The sequence below is a fragment of the Akanthomyces muscarius genome, chromosome 1, assembly GCF_028009165.1.
Source record: "Akanthomyces muscarius strain Ve6 chromosome 1, whole genome shotgun sequence".
Classification (NCBI taxonomy): domain Eukaryota; kingdom Fungi; phylum Ascomycota; class Sordariomycetes; order Hypocreales; family Cordycipitaceae; genus Akanthomyces; species Akanthomyces muscarius.
In genome coordinates, this window is record NC_079241.1 from 6,130,593 (window position 1) to 6,152,364 (window position 21,772).

At 55.7% G+C, this 21,772-nt stretch overlaps 7 protein-coding genes across 8 annotated transcripts; 3 read left to right on the top strand and 4 right to left on the bottom strand.

Moving 5' to 3' along the window:
* Positions 1-473: 473 nt before the first annotated feature.
* Positions 474-3,632, top strand: LMH87_007076 (uncharacterized protein; the record flags this gene model as incomplete). Its single annotated transcript, XM_056192106.1, has 4 exons — positions 474-2,120; positions 2,183-2,486; positions 2,536-3,275; positions 3,333-3,632. 4 exons carry the CDS (start codon positions 474-476, stop codon positions 3,630-3,632), a joined length of 2,991 nt encoding a protein of 996 aa, XP_056060358.1.
* Positions 3,633-4,097: 465 nt separating this feature from the next.
* Positions 4,098-7,426, top strand: LMH87_007077 (uncharacterized protein; the record flags this gene model as incomplete). The annotated part of the gene is made up of 3 exons (XM_056192107.1): positions 4,098-4,242; positions 4,733-5,745; positions 5,798-7,426. 3 exons carry the CDS (start codon positions 4,098-4,100, stop codon positions 7,424-7,426), a joined length of 2,787 nt encoding a protein of 928 aa, XP_056060359.1.
* Positions 7,427-7,743: 317 nt separating this feature from the next.
* Positions 7,744-8,744, top strand: LMH87_007078 (uncharacterized protein; the record flags this gene model as incomplete). Its single annotated transcript, XM_056192108.1, has 2 exons — positions 7,744-7,829; positions 7,901-8,744. The coding sequence occupies 2 exons, from the start codon at positions 7,744-7,746 to the stop codon at positions 8,742-8,744; spliced, it is 930 nt and encodes a 309-aa protein (XP_056060360.1).
* Positions 8,745-9,195: 451 nt separating this feature from the next.
* LMH87_007079 (uncharacterized protein) lies at positions 9,196-10,062 on the bottom strand (the record flags this gene model as incomplete). The annotated part of the gene is made up of 1 exon (XM_056192109.1): positions 9,196-10,062. One exon carries the CDS (start codon positions 10,060-10,062, stop codon positions 9,196-9,198), a length of 867 nt encoding a protein of 288 aa, XP_056060361.1.
* Positions 10,063-10,983: 921 nt separating this feature from the next.
* Positions 10,984-12,633, bottom strand: LMH87_007080 (uncharacterized protein; the record flags this gene model as incomplete). The annotated part of the gene is made up of 1 exon (XM_056192110.1): positions 10,984-12,633. The coding sequence occupies one exon, from the start codon at positions 12,631-12,633 to the stop codon at positions 10,984-10,986; it is 1,650 nt and encodes a 549-aa protein (XP_056060362.1).
* A 608-nt stretch (positions 12,634-13,241) lies between these two features.
* LMH87_007081 (uncharacterized protein) lies at positions 13,242-15,166 on the bottom strand (the record flags this gene model as incomplete). The annotated part of the gene is made up of 2 exons (XM_056192112.1): positions 13,242-14,640; positions 14,700-15,166. 2 exons carry the CDS (start codon positions 15,164-15,166, stop codon positions 13,242-13,244), a joined length of 1,866 nt encoding a protein of 621 aa, XP_056060363.1.
* A 4,441-nt stretch (positions 15,167-19,607) lies between these two features.
* On the bottom strand, positions 19,608-21,448 carry LMH87_007082 (uncharacterized protein; the record flags this gene model as incomplete). 2 transcript variants are annotated; one of them, XM_056192114.1, is made up of 4 exons in its annotated part: positions 19,608-20,417; positions 20,489-20,973; positions 21,028-21,066; positions 21,139-21,448. In XM_056192114.1, the coding sequence occupies 4 exons, from the start codon at positions 21,446-21,448 to the stop codon at positions 19,608-19,610; spliced, it is 1,644 nt and encodes a 547-aa protein (XP_056060364.1). The 2 variants fall into 2 exon arrangements, with proteins under 2 accessions (XP_056060364.1, XP_056060365.1); XM_056192113.1 differs by lacking the exon at positions 19,608-20,417 and having other exon boundaries at positions 20,956-20,973; positions 21,028-21,080.
* Between the last annotated feature and the right edge of the window lie 324 nt (positions 21,449-21,772).

The window sequence follows — 21,772 nt, forward strand, 5'->3', positions numbered from 1 at the left end:
GGCCAGAGCAGCCACTGATTCTTTAGCGGGTGGTCACTGGCCGTCCCTCCCTGGCACAAGGGAGGCCGCGTGATCGCCTGTCGGCCCCCGCTAAATCCCCCGCTGTGCTCCTCAAACCCGGAGGCGTTGTAGCAGCTGCTCACCCTCCCCAACGATCTAACTGCTCTTCGTCTGCTGACGACCTTGGCCTTCATTCAACTGCAACCCAGCATCAAGTGACTATCGTGTTCACTGCCTCAATATTTAAGCTTGTTTTCCGAATCAGGAAGGTTGGTGATTTCAAGATTAAAAAGAACATCATCAAGCAGGCACGAGTTGATTTCTTTCAGTATAAATACGAGGCCGTGGTGCTGCGTTTGTAACAGCAATTCCTCACCACGCTTCCCAAAGTCAGAGGCATTGGCTGCACCAACAGTAGCCTGATACATCTGAAAGATCTCATCCTGCCGTTTTGGCTTACCTCCTGCACGGCAATGACGGAAGCACACCTATTCCCGGGTAGTGTTCCGGATTGGAGCACCCAAAAGGTCATCCACCGCAACACGCTGTATCCCAGGAGCCATTTCTACCTGTACGACAAGGAAAAAGATGCCTTGACACGAGACATTACCAAAGCCAAAGTCCAGTGTCTCTCCGGTACCTGGAAATTTGCCATTTCCAAATCTCCGTTCCAGGGACCCCGCCACTTCTACCGCAAGCACTTTGACACTTATGGTTTCTCTGACATCAGTGTGCCTGGCCACTGGCAGCTGCAGGGCTACGGAAAGGGCCCTCACTACACCAACTTTGACTATCCTTGGCCTTGCGACCCTCCCAACATCCCGTACGAGGAGAATGAATGCGGTCGCTACGTCACACGCTTCCATGTGGGCGACCACTTTGACGGCCACCAGCTCCGCCTCCGATTCGAGGGCGTCGATTCCGCCTTTACCGTTTGGGTTAATGGCGAGGAAGTAGGCTACTCTCAGGGTGCACGAAACCCGAGCGAGTTTGACGTGACCAAGCTTATCGAGCTTGGTCGCGAAAATGTGCTTGCTGTCGAGGTGTATCAGCGCAGCGATGGCAGCTACATCGAGGATCAGGACGAGTGGTGGCTGAGCGGCATCTTCCGCGATGTCTATCTCCACGCGTTTCCCAAGGTCCATCCTACCGACTTCTTTGTCACTACTGATTTGGATGACAAGTTCAAAGATGCTACACTCAATGTCAAGCTGGAAACGAGCGCAGCCTCGCGCGTCGAGCTGAAGCTTCTTGATCATACCGGCCACTGCGTCGTCTCGGACACCAAGGTCGTCGACACTTCTGTCAAATTCTCTCTGGATGTCAAGAATCCGCACAAGTGGACTGCAGAGACACCGTATCTGTACACCGTCGTTCTCAACTTCCTCGATGGACAAGGTTGCAGTCTGGCTCAGAGAATTGGATTTAGAGTCGCCGGCTTGATCGATGGCATTTTCTGCGTCAACGGCAAGCCAATCAAGTTCCGTGGCACAAACAGACATGAGCATCACCCTGACCATGGTCGCGCGGTTCCATACGAATTCATGCGACATGATTTGCTCACCATGAAGCGCCACAACCTCAATGCCATTCGCACGTCGCATCAGATCAACGATCCTAGACTCTACGACGTCGCCGACGAGCTTGGTCTCTGGATTCTGAATGAAGCTGACCTCGAATGCCATGGCATGTTCCGTCTCAAAGACAATGCCCTTTCTGACAGTCCAGAGTGGACCGAAGCCTACGTCGACCGCGCAAGACAGATGGTTTGCCGTGACAAGAACCACGCTTGTGTTGTCATCTGGTCTCTGGGCAACGAATCCTTCTACGGAAGAAACCACCAGGCCATGTATGATTATATCAAGAGCGTCGATAAAACACGTCTCGTCCACTACGAGGGTGACCAGCAAGCGAAGACGGTCGACATTTATAGCCGCATGTACTCGGAAGTCAAGTGGATTGAAGAATTCGCTAAGGAGCGTGATTGGGTCAAGCCACTTGTCATTTGCGAGTTTCTGCACGCTATGGGTAACTCTTGCGGAAACGCCAAAGAGTATGTCGATGCTTTTTACAAGCACCCACGTGTTATGGGTGGCTTTGTATGGGAGTGGAACAATCATGTAAGTTCCAAATCGGTCAGATGCTAAACAAATGCCAAACGCAGTATACTGACAATTGCCAGGGCCTGCGCACAAGAAGCAAGGATGGGGAAGAGTACATGGGTTATGGAGGCGACTTTGGTGACGAGCCAAACGACAAAAACTTTGTCATGGACGGCATGATGTGGTCGGACCATATCCGTGGCCCCAACTTGATTGAGTACGCCAAGGCCATTGAGCCCGTGCAGACCGTCTCACTAGCAGGCGATGCCCTTACAGTCGTAAATCGATACGACATGATTGGCTTGGAGCATATCGAGGCGACTTGGGAGATCAGAGCAGACGGAAAGAAGAACCTTGCGAACGGAAAGGTGACAATTCCAACTTGTACGTTGTATCGTCAAACGTTTTCCGATCCAGGCTAACAAGGATACAGCTGCCGAACCTCATAGTGAAACCACAGTCACTCTCGAAGGTTACAGTCCCGATATAGTCAAGAAGCTAGGTGTCGAGGCCTATGTTTTCATCTCATTCAAGCTTCGAGAAGACACCAATTGGGCAGATGCAGGGCACCAGCTCGCGTTTGGTGAAATCCAAATTTCCAAGCCTGCTGCCATTTCGGAATCGCTGTCTATGCAACTCACAGCGCCCAAACCGCACGTCCGCAAGACATCGGACACAGGACTTGAGATTACCTCTGCAACTGGCGCCTCCAAATGGAGCTTTGACCTTGTCCGCGGCACGCTCAACGGTTGGAATAGGTCGAGCCAGCCGGGCTTGAATCTGCTTTCAGAAGGGTTCACCATGGACTTTTACAGAGCCCAGACAGACAACGACAGCCATGGCCACGGCAGAAAGTGGAGTGATAGCCGCCTTCACCAAACGGGCATGCATGTACGACAGGTCAAATGGATGTCCGTCTCTGGCGGCGCTCAGGTTGAGGTGGCGGCCAGAATTGCACCGCCCGTGCTCGCCTGGGCCGTCGACACGGTCTTTACGTACACGTTCCGGGGCGACTCTATCCACCTCCATGTGCATGGAAAGGCGTATGGCAACGATCTGCCCGATACCTTTGCCCGGTACGGCATCTCAGCCGGCATCAAGGGCATTACCAACGTTGCCTGGTGGGGACGCGGCCCTGGCGAGTCTTACCGAGACAAGAAGCTATCGCAGTCGGTAGGCAACTGGTCTTCAGGCGTGGACGACTTGTTTATGGATTACGAATTTCCGCAGGACGGCGGCAACCGCACCGACGTCAGGCAGGTCGAGTTCCACGGCGAGAACGGCCGCATCCTCCGTGCCAACTTTGGCGCGCAGGACGGCGCCAGCTTCAACGCGCTGCACTATTCGACCATGGACATCGACGCGGCGCAGCACCCGTACGAGCTGCACCACAAGAAGAGACATGATAGCATGGTCAAGCTGGACTGGATGCACCACGGTCTTGGCGGTGCCTCGTGCGGTCCTTGGACGCTGCCGCAGTATTGCCTGTACACGAACCAGGAATTCGATGTCGAAGTCTTGTTGGATTAAGGGCGGCCAGGGGTCACACGTCGGAATGGCTTTGTTGCTTTTTTCAGTCAATATTTTTAGGATACTTTAATGCCACCCGCATTTGTGCTGATTCGGTTGAGATAACGTGCTGATCACGCAAGGATGCATGCTGTGCTACGTGGACTGGTAGCCGTGCAGTGGGGACGAAGCATGCCGCGCAGTTGCCCCTTGCCGCGTGCATTTTCGTACGCCGTCACACAGAAGGGGTCGCTCACCGATCTTTCTCAGCTGTACCTTGGTAGGCGTGCTGCAGGCAGTGCAGGGCTGCTGCCAGGGCCTCGATGTCTCGTAACCCGAGGTACCCTAAGGCAAGCCCCCAGGTTTCCCAATTCTTCCCGTTGCCCAAAACGGGCTATATAAAGCAAGAGACCATTTCGCGCTCGCTGCCAATCGTTGCTAGTGAATTGACTCACCTTCGGCAAACATTCGAGCCTCCGGGAAATCATGGCCCCCCCTGGCATTCTTCGCAGTGAAATGGCCGAACCCACCGCCAGTACGGCGATTGATACGAGCTTGTCGGGCTGCAATGGATGCGTCAAGATTGCCAGAGCAGAGCATCTCCTGAGACGGAGCTTGACCCCGGAAAGTCGTAAGTGAATTGCCATTGTTTTCAACTCCCTGTCTTCGATCTCGCCATTTTTCTTTTCGGCGTTGGCGTGACTCAGAGTCAAACTTGGTCTTCGAGTACTCTCTTGGTTGCGCCCGTGCAGAGAAGAGCCAGTGCTCGTCTCCACTAAAAATCGCAATGACACAATTCCAGCACACCATCGTCGGCGGCCCATCGGCCCTGCAAGACTGCGTGACAGACTTAATTTTGCTGCATTGTTTTATTTACTTTGCTTCTTATGTCCCTTTCTCTTTCCTAGCAATCCTCATCTTATACATATCCCGAGCTAAGACGTGGCCGGACGTCAAAGGCATCAATTGACTTCTACAACGCGCCTCGGACCCCCCGCACATGCCACTTCTCTACCAATCCTTGGACCCTTGATTCTGGCCACCACACGCGATCACACCGAGCCTCGGGCTCCTCCTCCCGAACCACCCTTCCACAATGCCGTCGCTTACACCTGATGCAGCCGTTGCCGCCGCCGCGTCCCTCGGCGGCCCCTCGCCTGAGACGGCGCCCGAGGGCAAGCCGAAGCTCCTCCACAGCCTCAAGCACGGCAGCGCCATCCTCGCCCTCGCCGCGAGCCCCGAGCACGACGCCATCTACGCCGGCACGCAGGACGGCGAAATCATAACCTGGTCTCTCTCAACCTTCCACCAGCTGCGGCACGTGCAGGCGCACAAACGCAGTATCCTCTCGCTGTTTCTCTCCCCCGACGGCTCGCTGCTCTTCTCCAGCGCAGGCGACCCCATCATCAACGTATGGTGCCCCCGGACGCTGCGCCACCTCTACGAGATCTACGGCACCTACGACGTCGGCGACATCTTCAGCACCGCCTACAGCGCACAGCACGACACGCTGTACCTCGGCGCCCAAAACACTTCGATCCAGTGGGTGCGGCTCGGCGACCCGAGCGCCGTCGTGGCCGCCGGCTCGCAGAAGCACCCCGATCGCCGAAACCACAGATTCTTCGACTCCAAGGCCGTCGGCGGCGGGTCTACCCCGCGACGAAACGAGGACCGCTGGGCGCTGATTCCCCGCGCCAACACGGTTCTTGAGATCGATAGCGGCTCCATCCGCAACTTTGCGCACTATGGCTACGTGTACTGCATGCTCATGGCCAAGGGCCCGACCGTGCTCGTGGATGAAGACGACGATGTCCTGATTTCGGGTTCTGGGGACGGCACAATCAAGCTCTGGGCGCTGGGTCGTGGCACGCGAGAGGGCCTGGACGAGGGCGAGCCAGACCGTGGCACAATAGAGGAGATTATGACTCTGGGAACGGACGACGCAGATTCTGTGCTGTCGTTGGCCATTGATGGGTCATTCTTGTACTCGGGAAAGCTGGATGGCGTGGTGGAGCTGTGGGATCTCGACACGGCGCAGAAGCTGAGAGTCATCAAGGCGGGCGAGGCGGACATTATGGCTCTGCAAATGGCCTGCGGCTTTCTGTGGACCGGATCTACAGATGGCCATGCGAGCGTACGTTGTGGTCTTCCCATGGGGACGATTAGCAGGCTAACACTTTTACTAGAAATTCAGCACCGTGCACTACGGCAAATATCAGCATCCCACGGACAAGATTGCACAGAAATACCAATGCCTTGGCCACTGGAAAGCGCATCAAGGCAAAATTCTGGCTTCTGCCGTGGTAAACTACCATAACGAGCAGTTCTACATTACCGGAGCCAACGACGACGAAATTAGCATCTGGGAGGTTACGGACTCCGACACGACGGCCCCGGAAACTGCCGAGGGCGGAGATGATCCTCTGCTGTCCACACTGGTAGACTTTGTCTCTTACAAGACAGTCTCGTCAAAGCCGGAATTCGCAGAGGACTGCCGCAGAGGCGCGACGTTTCTCGGTGCTCTGTTTAAGCGCCTGGGCGGTGACGTCGAGATGCTCAGCACAGAAAAGGGGCACAATCCTGTTGTGTATGCCAAGTTCTCAGCAAAGCAAGAGTCGGCCAAGACCCGGAAACGCATTCTGTTCTATGGCCATTATGATGTCGTCGCTGCCGACAATGAGACGGGAAAGTGGGCAACAGACCCGTTCACAGTGACTGGCATCAACGGATACATCTATGGACGTGGCGTCAGCGACAACAAAGGTCCCATCGTAGCGGCGTTATATGCTGTCACAGACTTGATGCAAGCCAAGCAGCTGGAGAATGACATCATTTTCCTTATCGAGGGTGAGGAAGAATATGGATCGCGAGGTTTCAAGGAGGCCGTGCGGCAAAACAAGGACCGCATCGGCCATATTGACTACGTCCTCCTGGCCAACAGTTACTGGTTGGACGACGAAGTACCGTGCCTTACCTATGGTCTTCGTGGTGTCTTGCACGCAACTGTGTGCGTTGATTCACCGCGACCTGACACCCACTCTGGAGTGGACGGGTCTTTCATGATGAACGAGCCGCTATCAGACCTGACCTGCATCATTTCCAAACTCAAGGGTATCGGCAATCGAGTGCAAATTCGAGGGTTCTACAGCGGAATCCCAGCATTGACTCCTGCGGAAGAAGCACGCTACGACGACATTGTATCCATACTGAAGCGCGGCCGTTCAGACAACATCTCGGAAGAGACTCTCAAAAAATCTTTGATGGCGAGATGGCGCGAGCCCAACCTGACAGTCCATAGCTACAAGGTCTCTGGCCCCGATGGCAGCCTGGTCAGCAGTCACGCCAACTCGCACATCAGTCTGCGTCTCGTGCCTGGGCAAGAGGTCAATGATGTTGCCGAGGAGCTCACCCAGTTCCTGCTGCAGCAGTTTGCGACTTTAGAATCGCAGAACCAGCTGAGCATCAGCATCGACAATAAGGCGGAGCCTTGGCTCGGCGACACCAGCAACAGCATCTTTCGCACTCTCGAGCAGGCCATCATCGAAGCCTGGCCGGATTCGTTTGATACCGACAGCTCGGGTAAGATGCCTGCGGGCTCCAAGAACAAGGCCTCCAAGCCCCGTGGCCCCCTCTATATCAGAGAAGGTGGTTCCATTCCCGCCATTCGCTTCTTGGAGAAGGAGTTCAAGGCACCGGCCGCGCATCTGCCGTGCGGGCGCTCGAGCGACTCGGCGCACCTGAGCAACGAGCGCATGAGTGTGGTCAATTTGCTAAAGGCGCGCGAGATTATGGCCAAGGTCTTTCGCCGTCTGTAAAAAAATTTAAGAAGAAAGAGCGCATAGAGCATGAGAGCGTACGATACCCTGCTTGGTGGTTGTTGTTTTGACCATGGAATAAAACGGCAAAAAGACACTGTATCAATAGAGAATAGCCATTCCCCAGAAATAGAAATAAAGCATTTCTCAGAAATTATTGACCATCGCGTGCCTCTGACCGTTGGCTGGGTGGTGTCATTGCTTGGGTGGTGGGGATCGACTAACACTAAACACTCTACGCGTGCTTGCAGCCCCGCGACGCGTCTTCCAGATTCACACTTGCATCCAACACCACATCGGAAAAATACCCCTCCAAAATGACACAGCTAAAAGCGCATGAGGAGCACCAATACCTCGATCTCGTCCGCGAGATTCTAGAAGATGGAGAACATAGACCAGACCGGTAAACACCCAACAACCTATCCTAAGCACCGGCGCGCGGCCACGAGCTAACCGAGACCTCCCCCGTCCTAGCACCGGCACCGGCACCGTCTCAATATTCGCCCCTCGACCGCTCAAGTTCTCCCTCAACAAGGACGGCGTGCCCATCCTCCCGCTCCTGACCACGAAGCGCGTGTTCCTGCGCGCCGTCGTCGCCGAGCTCCTGTGGTTCGTCGCCGGCAGCACCTCGTCGCTGCCGCTCAGCGCCGCGGGCGTCAAGATCTGGGACGGCAACGGCTCGCGCGAGTACCTCGACAGCGTGGGGCTCGCGCACCGCGCCGTCGGCGACCTCGGCCCCGTGTACGGCTTCCAGTGGCGGCACTTTGGCGCCGAGTACGTCGACGCGACGACCGACTACACCGGGCAGGGCGTGGACCAGCTCGCGGACGTCATCGACAAGCTCAAGAACAAGCCGCACGACCGGCGCATCGTCCTGTCGGCGTGGAACCCAAAGGACCTGAAGCTGATGGCGCTGCCGCCGTGCCACATGTTTGCGCAGTTTTACGTGTCGTATCCGGGCGGCGGTGACGGGGACCGCGCGAAGAAGGGCCACTTGCACTGCCAGCTGTACCAGCGCAGCTGCGACATGGGGCTCGGGGTGCCGTTCAATATCGCGAGCTACGCGCTGCTGACGCACATGCTCGCGCACGTGTGCGACCTGGTGCCGGGGTCGTTTACGCAGGTCATGGGCGACGCGCATGTGTATAAAGACCATGTGGAGGCGTTGCGGGTGCAGCTGGAGCGCGAGCCGAGAGAGTTTCCGACGCTGGAGATTGCGAGGGAGCAGGGCGGGAGTATTGATGGCTGGAAGGCGGAGGACTTTGTGGTCAAGGGGTATGATCCGCACAAGACAATTGCGATGAAGATGTCGGTCTAGGGACTGAGACGAATGGGATTTCTATCGGAAGAAGAGACGCGGGATGTGTATTACTATATTGGCATTTATGGCACCCCATCAACTGGAGGTGTACCGGGTGAATGGATCACCCAATGAAAGCAACTGGCTACTTACATCCCTCGTCCATTGTCGTGAAGCCGTACCAAAGTGAGCTGTACCGCCGAAATGGCCTGCTCTTGGTCTCTTGCTGCCACGCAGCAGGTATTGGAGGACTTTCTGTGATGGACTGAACCGTCTCAGTAGACTGCCCGCTCAAGCCAGGGTGCCTTCACTTGACACAGATATAACATGCACCATTTTACATTGAGTTGCCGGACGAGTTTAGTTAAGGCAAGATGTCATTAATTGGCCATGCATGAGAACATATGTGTATCCAACGCCTAAAGACCACATGTACAGCAAACACAACTCCCCCATCTCGCCGCACTTGTCAACGATGACCGAACCCAGAACTCCTCATCGGCGGCGACGTGTCCTCGTGCAGCTCAAAGACAGCCGTCGTGGCGCTTCCCGGGAGCTCCGTCGGCGCTGGGCTGTGTTTCGCCGCAGCCGAGTACTCTGGCGGTATAGACTGCCGACCGCCGCCCCGATGCAGTGATGCATACGACAAGTGCTTCGAGTACGCAGCCGAGCGATCATCAAACGTCCACGCCGAGGCCGCCGCAGACGTCTGGCACTGACCTTCCGGTGCACCTCCCGGCAGCGCATAGTCGTGCCTCGCCGCCGCGGCAGCGCGTCTTCTCCGCACGAGCCAGAAGATCAAAATCGCAATCATCGAGACGACAGCGGCCGTGCCGATGGCTAGTCCTGCCACGGCGGCGGGCTGCATGCCTTGATGCTCGCCATTCGACGGCACCGGCGTGGACGACGGCGACGCTGTGGATGTTGCTGTAGCTGAGCTCGACGACGACGGAGGCGCGGCAGAGGTCGAGACGGACGGCCCGAGAAACACATTGGCGTCTTCAATGTCGCTGCTCAGCTTCGCGGGCCGCAGGTCGGCCTGCGCGCAGCCCTTTTCGCAGGCGCTGACGGCGCAGCAGCCCATAAACGGCGGCTCGGTGTACGCGCAGACATACCAGAGCGCGCTTCTGTCCTTTGCCGCGCACTGTTGCTTGGGTATGCTGCTGTACGCGGTCGGGTTGAACGTCGCTGCGCGCAGGCTGTCGTCGGGGCAGAGGCCGTCGCTGTTGGTCGCTGGGTCGACGGTGCAGCAGCCGAGAAAGGCGGCCGTGGTGTTGCCGCTGTAAAAGTGGCTATATCCGGGGCATTTGATGCCAAATGAAGATGAGACTGGCATGTTTTTTAATTTTTTTTAATTCGAAGCGATGATGGGGGCTTTTGGTAAAGTCGTTTGTGTGTGCAGCTGCTCACACTATTTGTGCGAGTACGATTGAGTTGCGACGAACGCCTATAACACAGTCTTGAATAAGCCCAAGGGAAAGGAGAGAGCAAGATCCGGTAGAATTCTCGTCTCACCCACCCACCCGCATACACACAAAGCTACAATTAGAATGTCGGGCGGTGGCTTTTCATGTTACACACAGCCCGTGCTTTGCTGGTACATGGACCAAGGTCTTCTGCACTGGGCGGAATGGCAAGCCGACAGATGTCGGCAAGCATTTTGCTTACTAACTTAGTACTGCCCTGTAGGGTGCTGCAGGGCTTCATGGACAGCGACGCTTGAGACAGCGGGATCTGACCGGCTGCATGCAGGCTGAATGCAGACCCTCGTATAAATTTTCAGCAGCGTATTGCGGATGCGAGCAAGAACGGTCATTGAGGCCGCAGCCTTGTCTAAGGACAGACGGGGAGACAAGGCCATCACTGCCGTCAAGCCAACAATTGCCCGAAAGGCTGGGTGAGACGGCTTGTGCTCAAGTTACAGCTGAGCACAGGGGGGGGGGGGGGGGGGGGCACAGGCAAGGATGACTTTGTGCGATGGCAATATATTGACAGCAGGCGAGTGCCACGATTGCGTTGATCGATCGTCCTGGAGCAAGCTCAGCCATCTTCTAGGTAGAAAGAAATGGTCAATCGATTTCACCAAAGAATAGAAAACGTCTCCGTTTGCATAGGACTTTGACCCCGACGAATCGCATTTTTCCTTTTTACATCCGTACTCAGACGACTGACCACGGGCTGAGCACGCATCTGCAGCCTCCGCCCCAGCATGTCTCGAAGCCGTTTCCCAAAATACACATGCACGTACAAGACGTAATCATGCACTCGTCTCGTAGCGACTGCGTTTGCGGATCCGCTCGCCATAGATCCAGAAGCACCACGGGATCGGCGCCATGGCCAGCGTCACGCAGCCCAGCAGCGTCGTCGCCCACCCGACGCCCAGCGCCTCGTACATCTGCAGCGCAAACAGCGGAAACGCCGCCGACAGCACGTAGCGGCTCATCATCATGGCGCCCGACGCCGACGCCCCGTACAGCGGCCCGTACGAGTCCAGCATGAACAGGCTCGCGCTGCTGTAGACGAGAATGGACGCGAGCATGACGCAGCCCTGCAGCGCGACCGGTACCATCCAGTGCGCGCGCCGCTCCGCCGTCCACGCGCTCGCAAAGAGGCACGCCGGGAGCAGGAAGCTGCCGGCCAGCGCGCCGACGAGACGATGCTCCGACGGCAGCAGCAGCGCTTCTTCGTCTTGATGCTCGGCCTGCCAGCGCCGCAGCCGCGGCTGGTAGTACCACACGTCGATGCCCACGAGGGGCACCGCCGCGGCCAGCGTGCCGACAATGAGCCCCAGGAACACGAGCGATGCCCGCGGCTCCTCGAAGCCGTAGTAGTGGTGGATGATCCACGGCACCGCCACGACAAAGGTGTACAGCAGCGCGAAGAGGAAGCCGCAGTACACGCTCACAAGCGCGACAATCGGCTCCGTGAATAGCATGTGCAGCGGCCTCTGCACCAGCGTCGTCGCAAAGTACCGAAACGCGCGCCCGGGGGACGTGCGCTGCGACGCCGAGTCCTGCAGGCCGAGCCGCACCGCCCGCCGCCTCAGTATAATCTTCTTATACGTCTCGCGCGTGCACAGCAGCACGGGCAGATAAAACACGGCCGCGAGGATGAGCGCCGCCCACTGCGTCCAGCGCCACCCTCCGCGCGTATGCACCAGGAAGCCCCCGATCAGCGGGCCGAGCGAGGCGCCAAACGACGGCACCGTGTAGTATATCCCCAGCACCACGCCGCGGTACCGCGTCGGCGTAAAGTCCAGCATCGTCGCCGGCGCATTGTTGATCAGCGGCGCCGCAAAGACGCCCGCGAAGAAGCGGCAGGCAATCAGCCCGCCCGCCGAGGCGCTCAGCGCGGCGCCGAGCACGAGCAGCATGAAGACGGGCGCCGTGCCGAGCACCACCGCGCGCCGGCCGTATGTCTCGGACAGCGGCGCGCCAACGAGCGGCCCGCACGCGAGGCCTAGGTTGTACAGCGACAGCGGCAGCACTGCGACCTGCCGCGAGGTGTGCAGCGCCGAGGCGACGGCGTCCTGCGCGGGCGCGTACATGGCGCCGACGACGGTGGCGACCATGGCCAGGAGCGTGAGGGCCGCGGCCGAGCACACGCGGAAGGCGAGGGGGAAGTTGCGTGGGTTGTCGGGATCGGACGGGCCCGTCCAGTCGAAAGCGGCATTCATGGCGGCCATGCCGCGACGGACCTCCTCGTCGTACTGCGTGGCTTCATTCTCGGGCACCTCTTGAGAGGGTAGTGGACGCTGTGTCATCTTCTCTGCTACAATAGCGACAGGAGAAGTGACGGGACACGGAGCGTCTGGTGGTGGTAGCGTGCTGGTGCGCCGTTGCTCGGCCGTGAGCGTCAAGGTCGGGGGGCTGTCCTTCCCGGAAGATATCTGTGTCATCTCCGGCATGTTGGATCTTTCTGAAGCCATCTCGACTCTGCCCAGTTGCTGTGCAATGCAATGCAATGCAATGCAAAAAAAAAGAAAGAAGAAAAAAAAAGCCACGCCGAGGAAGGCAGGTCGCGGTGTGTGCGGTGAGAGAGACAATACGGCTAATAAACTGTTGGCCCGCCTCTTGCGCCAACTCTTATGCTCTCAGTCTTGCAATTGATGAGTGTCTCTGAAGGTGATTACTTTGCTCTCGGCTAGATGACATCGTAGCAAGAGGTTGGCCGACGATCGTAGCGGAGAAGGAAGGCGAAGAGCATTGCTGGCAACTGGAAAAGCGACAAAATCAAGACGCCGAATGAAAATGAGCATGATGGCGCTGGCAATTGGCCATGACGGGCGCCTAGTGCCATGTTAGTGCTCTCCGGGGTGGGGTTACGCGCTGCTCCGCTCCGGACTCGGTCGATAATGTCCCTGCAGGTTGTCACTTGAAGCATAGAAAATTGAAGAAACCAAGTAAAACTCAAATGGGTATGATCATTTAGCAATAGCTGCATATACGTAAATATAGATACATCAACATCATCCTCCATAACACCAAAACCCGTTTAATTCCATTATGTGTATTTTTAATTGTTGTGCTCCAGATCGGCAGCCTTGCCGACGCCGGGCTGGTTTTGGCCAACGTATTCCGACTTCTTGAGCATGTTCCACTCATCTTCCTCGGAATCGAGGTGGCGGAAGCAGAACCAGAAAGCAATACCTCCAACAAGGGCGATGACAGAGATGGAAGTGTAGTTCCAGACAAGAAGAGGGTCCGTGGACAGGGGCGTGAAGGCCTGGCCAATGGCAGCGGAGACAGCGCTCATAAAGAGGTTGACACTCATGACCAGCGACTTCATGTTCTCGGGAGCTTTAGAGAAGGCGTACTCATACGAAGTAACATTGGTCAAGAGTTCGGAGATACCGATGAAGATGTAGGGAAGACACTGAGCCCAGACGTTGATGTTCGCAGGAGCGCAGTTGACCTCCTCTCCTGCGTCGTTGGTGACTGTGCCATTGGCGTGCCATCCACAAGGGCTCTTCTGGTAGATGTAGTACTGCATGACGGCAGAAGCAACCATGGACAGAGTGGCCATGAAAAAACCAGCAGTCATTCTCTTGATGGGGGTAAAGGGAAGTCCTAGACGGCGGAGGAGAGGGTAGAGACCATGATCAAATATGGGAATCATGACAACAATAGAGATGGGGTTGAGGTTCTGGATAATGTCGTTGGGCACTCCGTGCAGCATCATGGTGCTAGCCTGGGTGGTCAAGTTACTGGTCATCTGGTTGTATGCCAGGAAGAAGACAGGCAGGAAGAGGAAGACCTTGCAAGCCATCAGACCACGGCGGACCTCGTCAACCCAAGCATCGTCGTAAGTCATCCAAGACGGGCGCTCGCTGATGGCAACTTTGGAGGGGCGGGCGACATCCCAGTTGAAGTTGAAGGAAGAGGGGGAGCGCTTGCGGACATAGAACCACATCTTGAGGAATTTTTCCAGCAGAGACCCAGTGGGTGGTGTGAGTTTGTAATTCTTCTTCTGTGACCAGAGAACGAAGGGGGCGAGAAGGAAGAGACCGGTGGGAATGAGGAAAGCGAGCCAGAAACCAACGTATTTCTCAACGTAGACCATGCCAATCTGGCCAGTAAGGGAACCAATGTTGATGCAGAGGTAAAAGTAGAGGAAGATACGGGTGTTGGTGATGGCAGGATCGACAATGACAAGTTCGCCCTTGCGTTCTTCAACGCGCATGCGTGTGTCTTCATTTTGCTCAGCCAGAAGAGGGGAGACGTTGGCCTTGAAGAAGCCGGTACCGACGCAAAGGCAGAGAAGGCCGATGATGAAGGCGGCGAAGGAAGAATCAGGGTGAACAATAACACCAGGGGCGGAAGCAGCGACAAGGATGACGTGGGCAATGGTAGAGATACCAATGGCCAGGTGGAGAGTCCAGAAGCGACCCATGCGAGCATCAGCAATCCAGGCACTGCAAGAGGGGTTATTAGCAGGAATCACAAGGAGATTTTTTTAATAGATAGTACGTACCCAAGAAGAGGCATGATGTAGGCAAAGAACTGGTTGAACAAGCTCAAACCCTGGGCGGCCTGCGGACCCATCCCGAGGGCACCAGCCTGTGGGTGCTTGTCGCCTGGGAGAGGAGCGCCGGTGGTAGAGCCGTTGGGAAGCTTGTGGTTGACAAAGTTGGTGTAGAGGACAGCCGATCCGTAGTATGAGAAACGCTCACACAATTCAACAAAGGCAATTGTCCACATAGCCCACTTGATCTTGCCGGAGACACGGCGCAGAGTGCGCTGTTGCTCTGGCGTGGGCTTGTCAGGCCAATCGTTGTCATCCGTGGTGACGCTGTGCTGATCAAAGTCATTTTGACGCTTCTCAGCAGCAAAGTCTTGCTGGTGCTTCTCATCGTCAATCGGGTGGATGCCGTGATGTTCGGGGTCCACAAGACCGGCGCGCGCAATGGCGTCGTTGTCGAGGTTGACGGTAGTCGTCATGGTGAAGTACCCTCAGAGCACAAGAACCGTGTTGCTCAGTGTGATGGAGGCGCTCGACGTCTGGATTGCAGTAGGTACAAGCTAGGTTGAGGGAAGAGACGGACGAATGAAAATCTCACACAAGGACAAAAACACAGGAGCATGGGAATGGGAATCGATGTATAGTTATATATATGCACGAAACGACGGGAAGCCCGCACAGCCATATCCGGTCGGCCAATCCCCGTATTCGAGTGGATGGACACTGATAAGGACTCTGGGGAAGCAGGGTCCAGAGCTCGGGGGCAAAACTCTAGACACGGAGCATCCTGGATATGCCAGCTGGTCGAGGTCTGTCGGCCGGCAGCTGTGCGCAGCTTGTTGCTTGGCAGCTTACCTACACTCCAACAGAGTCAGTCGCCCGAGAGCCAAGACTGAGGCGGCGGAGGGGGCTGCCTATTCGAGACTGGTGGCACTGGTGGCTCGACAAAAGAACCTCAAGAGAACGACGGGAAGGCCTGAATGGAAGGCAAGGCCTGGAGCTGTGGGGGGCGCCGAGAACTTGAAGCGGGTCGCATTCAATTTAGCAGATTTGCAAATATGCTTTTGTGGAGGAGGCGATGGTGTGCAGCCTAGTCGTGCTAGCTTGGGTGTGAGGGTGGTTCGTGGCGTTGTCATGGTTGCCGCTGCACATTCTTTGTTGGTGGCGTGTGGAAATCTTTGATTTTTTTTTCATTCTACTTCCGCTCGTTGTTGTTCTGAGTATCGGTGTTCTCCGTGTTACTTCTGGATCCGTTTTGATGGAAATAGTCATCTTGGAGATGGTCATTGTTGGTCAGCATCTTGGTGGGTGAAGATGGAGAGAAGAGAGGAGGGGTGATAGATGCACGCAAGCGGGCAACTGGTCAGGCGAGGCAGGTCGTGCGGGGCGCCGTAGCAAGTATCTAAGACTCTATCTTACTAACTTTAGCCCGCGAGATAGCGACGACAGGGGCCTTCTGGGGCCAACCGGGCCACGCTACAGCGCTGCTTCGCTGGAGCTACAGCCTTGGGCCACTGTAACGCCGCGGCCGTTGGCTACCCGCAAGTTGGGTAGTTGGGTAGGACTCCAATGTTGCATCCGACACGAGCAAACGGGATCACCGCTCTGCCTTTCTGCGCTATAGCAGCATTGTGATAACAGCTGCAGCCGAGGTGACTGGTCTGCTGGCTTCATCCTTCGCATGCTTTCTCCATTTTACTAGACTTAGCCAAGTTGCTCAAACTGCCAAACCCTGCATTGAGTTGCGTCGAATGAGGCACGCTGTCGCCATAATGGGCTGGTCACTCACTTCTGGTGAGGGGAAGCTGAATCCTGCAGAGTAATGTTTAGCTCTCGCTTCCAAAGGGACCCTCTCCAGTCAGGTATCGACTTGAACCCCCCATCCCTTCCTCGTTGGCGTTATTATAAGCTAACAAAATCGCCAGCATGTTACCTAACTGCCCAGCCTGAATCTGAAGCTCAACACCCTCACGGACAAGCGCTAGTCAAACATACAGCCTGCATTGTAATTCCCCCAGACCCACGCGAGCAACGCCATCTAGCGAGCGTCTCGTGTCAGGAAACCGTCTCAGTACTGCCTTTTTTTTTTCGGTGGTGGTGGGATTGCCGGCCGCCATCTCGACCCGGCGACGACGAGCGCCAAATGGTGCAGTCCAGGCGACGGTGGCACTGGATCCTCGCCTTGCCCGAAGCGGCGAAGCGCCTCGTCTGTTCGATGCTTGCCAGTGGCACATTTTTATTCCTCCGATAGCCACTTGGCTAACTTGTGGAACAACTAGCAGTATTCTTTTGGGGGCGCGATGAATGTCGATTCTCTTGTCGGCGCCACTCAGTCGACAGCATCAATAACCAGCGCGCTTTATCAATGCTCTGGATGCATGGATGCCAAATGTCATCATCAACTGTCGTCAAGTCCATATTCACATGCGCATGGAACATTGATCCTCCAGCAGCCCACACACCGCTCACGAGGCTATGCTTTCTCCTGCGAGTCTCGACACAGCGTTCTCCGTCCACCCCCACCCGGCCATTCATTCCGACGGCGGTGTCCTGTGCCACGAATAAGCATACTGCTAGAACCCTTTTTGAACGCTAACCAATGGGGCCAATCTCCTAGTAGTAAAACCGCGGTATCCACTGAACTACACACTAAACGCCAAGCTTAAAAGCTAAAATACAGGGCTGCGCTGGTGAGATAATTTTTAGCCATGCCTCTCGCCTTGACCAGTCGAGAGGCAACCGAACCAGGACTGGAGAATACACGTCAACACGCTTCATGAGCACCTGTCAGATTACGCGCCTCAGCCTGCTCTACATCAGATTTTCTGCTTGAACGGGTGTTGGCTGCAAAACAAATACTCCGTAATCCATGAATGTCATTGTGTGGGCTGCTGCTCGCACGCCATTATCCCCGCCAGCTACGGGGCATATGAGAAGACCAAAAGACAATGATGGGAGCATCGTGAAGTGTACAAGAATTGCCCATGATACCAAGTCTAATCCGCGCCTGGTTCGGCGTCATGATCGCGTGTTCGAGGCATTGTAGCCCGACATTTACGTGGCTCTGGTCGCTTATTCATGTTGACAGCGCTGTAGGCACTTAGACACCACTCACCATATTGACACAAAACGTCCGCAGGAGACTAAAATCGTCCGTTTCTTTCTTTCTTTTTCTTTCTTCTTTCCTGCTTACCTCTATCTCTCTCTCTCCCTTCAGTACTTTCTCTTCTTGGAGAGGGCCATGGTACGACAATAATTGCTAACCAGACCAACTACAGCCCGGCCAAGACCCAAGACTGATAACCCGTCGCGGCATCTCATGGCAGCTTGGCAGGTTTGCCAGTGGCTATTATTCTCCGGCGCCGGTCCAACCAGCGCCTCAGACCGGAATGGCCGTGCTTGGCAAATGTTGTTTCCGCCGGAGACAAGTAAAACAACGAGTTAAAGCTACCAAACCTAAGATTCTCAGAAAGCAGAGGCGACAACACCCATCCTTACCGTATTGGTCCCCAACTTGCCACCACCACCTGTTCTCGCCCTCATGGCCACAAATGTCAGCTGGGGCGAGCCGGCTAGCAAATGCTACCGTGGGGACAACAGCCGTTTCACCCTTGGTGGGTGGTTGAGTAACATGCCGGCGAGCAACAATGACCGGCGAAGAAATAATAACCCGTTCAGGTAGCAGGGGTCGCCGCCCGATATCATCTGCCGTATTTTCATTACTCAATGATTTTCACCAAAAGCTGCACTCCATCTTGTCCTGAGGGCCTTCCGGCTCTGGGGGCCCATGGGGAACAAATATACTAGCCCTATTTGGCCCGCACGATCTCAGCTGTCTGCTCCTCATTCTTTGTCGCATTCACTAGATCAAGAGTATTACTCGATTCCGCCCCTCCATCAAGACTCGGGCAGCGGCGGGTAGAGGAGGTCTTTGCCAGTCTCAGCTGGGCGCATCTTTGTACGCCACTTGGCCACCCATACCCAGTTTGCCAGGTCGGTTCGCCATCCGTGGCAGCGATCACCATCTCCTTGTTAGAGAAGCCCATGGCGGCGCCTCAAAACATGGATATCAGTCATCAGACAAAGGAACGGGTAAAGTACCCAGTTAGACGCACACACACACGGACGCATAAAATCTCGTGTCGCTCACGCCAAGCAAAATAGTCACCACCGCCAAATGGTTCAACTTGCATGTAACATGGCGTTGGACTAGCGGCCAACCAAACAAGGGCCCAGCAAAACAAAAGATAGAGACGTGGAGCCGAGGCGCTACCAGTAGCACTGTGACAGGGATTGGTGCTATTGCCACGGCCTGTGAGAACTCCTGATACTTGGCTTGCGACTGGCCCAATGCTGGGCCACGCCACACGCAGCCTTGGATCGTGCATCTGGGCCAAATATCCACGTTTTCCTGGGCCCCGCCCCGAGAAATTGTCAAAAAGTATTCTTATTATCAACGTGGCGCACTCAGCAGCAAGCCCCAGCATCGCCCACCTACGCCACGTTCTGCTAGTATCATCCGACGTTGATGAAGAAGAAGAAAGACCGAAAGCCCCCCGAGCCTTGGCGTAGGCATCTCTCCACAAGCTACCAGGATCAAACCAGACGGGATACTGGCACACCAGTCTGGAGGCTCAGAGTACCTCGGCTACATGGCTGTCTACTCGCCTGGGGTGTGTCTTGGTAAACGGGCTCTCATGAACCATTTTGAAAGAGGGCGCAATTGCCAAGTCGGGCTGCCCCGTTTTTTCATCTGTCACTTTTCAATATAGGCACTTGGTGTAGAAGGCACCCAAAAGTAGACACTCGGCTGGTTATATTGGTACCTGCAGAGCCTTGCGGACGAACTGCCGACATTCCCTGCATCGTGCGAAATTTCTACTTGTGGGTTTGATGCTAGCGAAAGCCTCGTCTGCCCTTTCACCCCAACTTGCTCTCCTCCAAAGGCAGAAACCTCGCGCGAGCTCCCGTCAGCATGGCCAAAAAGTATGTCGGGCCCTGCTCCTCCTCGGGGGGGACAACGGCGCGAATCTCAAACCGCTCGAGCAGCCGCACGACGCACTTGAGCACAATCATCTCGGCCACGTGCCGGCCGGGACACGTCCGCGAGCCGCCACCCCAATTGAGGCTGTAGCGCTCCAGCGCACGAACGCGAGCCTCGCCGTCGTCGTCGTCGTCAGACCTGTCGCGGCCAGTGAGCCAGCGATGAGGGTCGAACGTGTCGGGGTTGGGACCGCATATGTCTGGATTTCGATGGAGTGCGACGGGATTGCATCCCACGGTGGTGCCGGGCGGGATGTAGTGCCCGTGGAGCTGCAGCCCGCCGCCCTCGAGGGGCACCACGCGCGGCAGGCTCATGCTAATCACGGGTAAAAGGCGCATGGCTTCTCTGATGACTGCTCGTGTGTATACCAGCTCTGATGCATCCGCGTACCTTACGCTACTGGCTGCTTTGTGTGATTTTGACGCCTGCTGGGAATGTATTTCTTGTCTTGCGACGGACTGTACTTCTGGATGTGTTCCTAGCATGGCCATGATGGCGGTCAGGGTTGACGCAAGAGTCTCGTGCCCAGCACCAAAGTTGGTAACGGCCATTTTTCGTAGGTATAGCTCTGTAAACTCGGGCTTGTCCTTGTGCAAGCTGATCAGATCAGTCATGAGATCTTCTCTCTGGTTATTGGTCGGGTTCGTCGCATTCTTTATTCGCCGCGCTACCTTCCTAGCCACGTCCTGAGACCTCGCGTTAGCATCCTTGTCGATGAGGGAGCGGAGCGTTAATACTGCAGCATGGAGAAACTTACAGGGAAGAAGGGCCGGAAGCCCTTTGGAGTCTGATATGTGATGCCCCAAAGCGTGCCGAATATCCTTCCAATCCATTTGTGGTTGACTTCAAGCTTGGTTATCAGAGGAAACAAGCCAAAGACTGACTTGCGCCGCCAGCCGAGATAGCTCTGGTAGCTGGTGTGGCGGTCCGTTTCGGCTTTGAGCATCCCGGGCGACCAAGACAGAACCATGGCGCCGAGTGATTCCACAGCGACTATATGCATCCACTCTTTCAGATCTATTTCTGCGCCATTCATGGAGTTAAACTTTTCCGTAACGGCATCCAGGACAGTGTTAATGGCGTGTTCATGGCGAGTCGCATTGGCCGTCCGGTAGACTCGCCCGATGAGCCGGCGTTGTAGTCTGTACCGATGCATGTCCCTTTCAGATAGCAAGTCGAGATTGTCCTCGAATTCAGCATTCAACTGCCAATCTATGCGAGGCCTCACAAGCGCCGTGGCCACTATAAGATGTTAGTATGCGTCAGCCTGCCCTTCCTCTGCTTCGGTTCGCTTACAATAGAAGTCGGACTTTTCATATCCGCGTGTTCCCGTGCCTGTACGGCACTGGCTGTCAGTCGCTTAGTGCAATTTCACCCTCAAATTTGTAAGCTCAAGATAGCACTTACTGTAAATTTGATCGTATGCTTCTTTCGTGTTGAACCACACTTCTTTCGGCCCAACTCTCACGGCCGGGCCATATTGCCGGTGCAGCTGTTTTGCCATGGCAGCCGTGCTACCATTTCTTGCATGTCTCGCGTACCATAGATTTGATAGAGCTGCCAACCGCGGCCCTGGAATGCGTGACAGGGGCCCCAAGAATAGCCGGTGCGTGATGATGGCGATGAGAAGAGTCAGCAGCGTGACGGCTGTGGCGCCCAGGGCATGGCGAAGGACGAGAAATGCCTTGGCCGATACCGCTCCAATCTGAATATCCATAATCTCGAATCTACATGAAGTTTGCCATGGGAGCCTTCGCTGCAACCCCTCCGCGACTGCGCTGGAGACGCGAAAAGTCTGTCGTGGCGACCTGCTTCCCACGCCGACAACTTATCACCGAAACGTCGGACAAAAGCCTGTCATGTGAGACCTGAAGTTTTGAATGACTTCGTTTGCCCGAATTAAATAGGCAGCGAATTGGCTTCTCAAGATCTGAGCTGCAAAGCAAACAACAGCAGCAGTACTGTGTTGAATGAAAATTGGGTCGCTCACTTGCTGAGCTGGATGCCGTTTAGTGTGATGGTACTCTTGTTAGGTGACGAA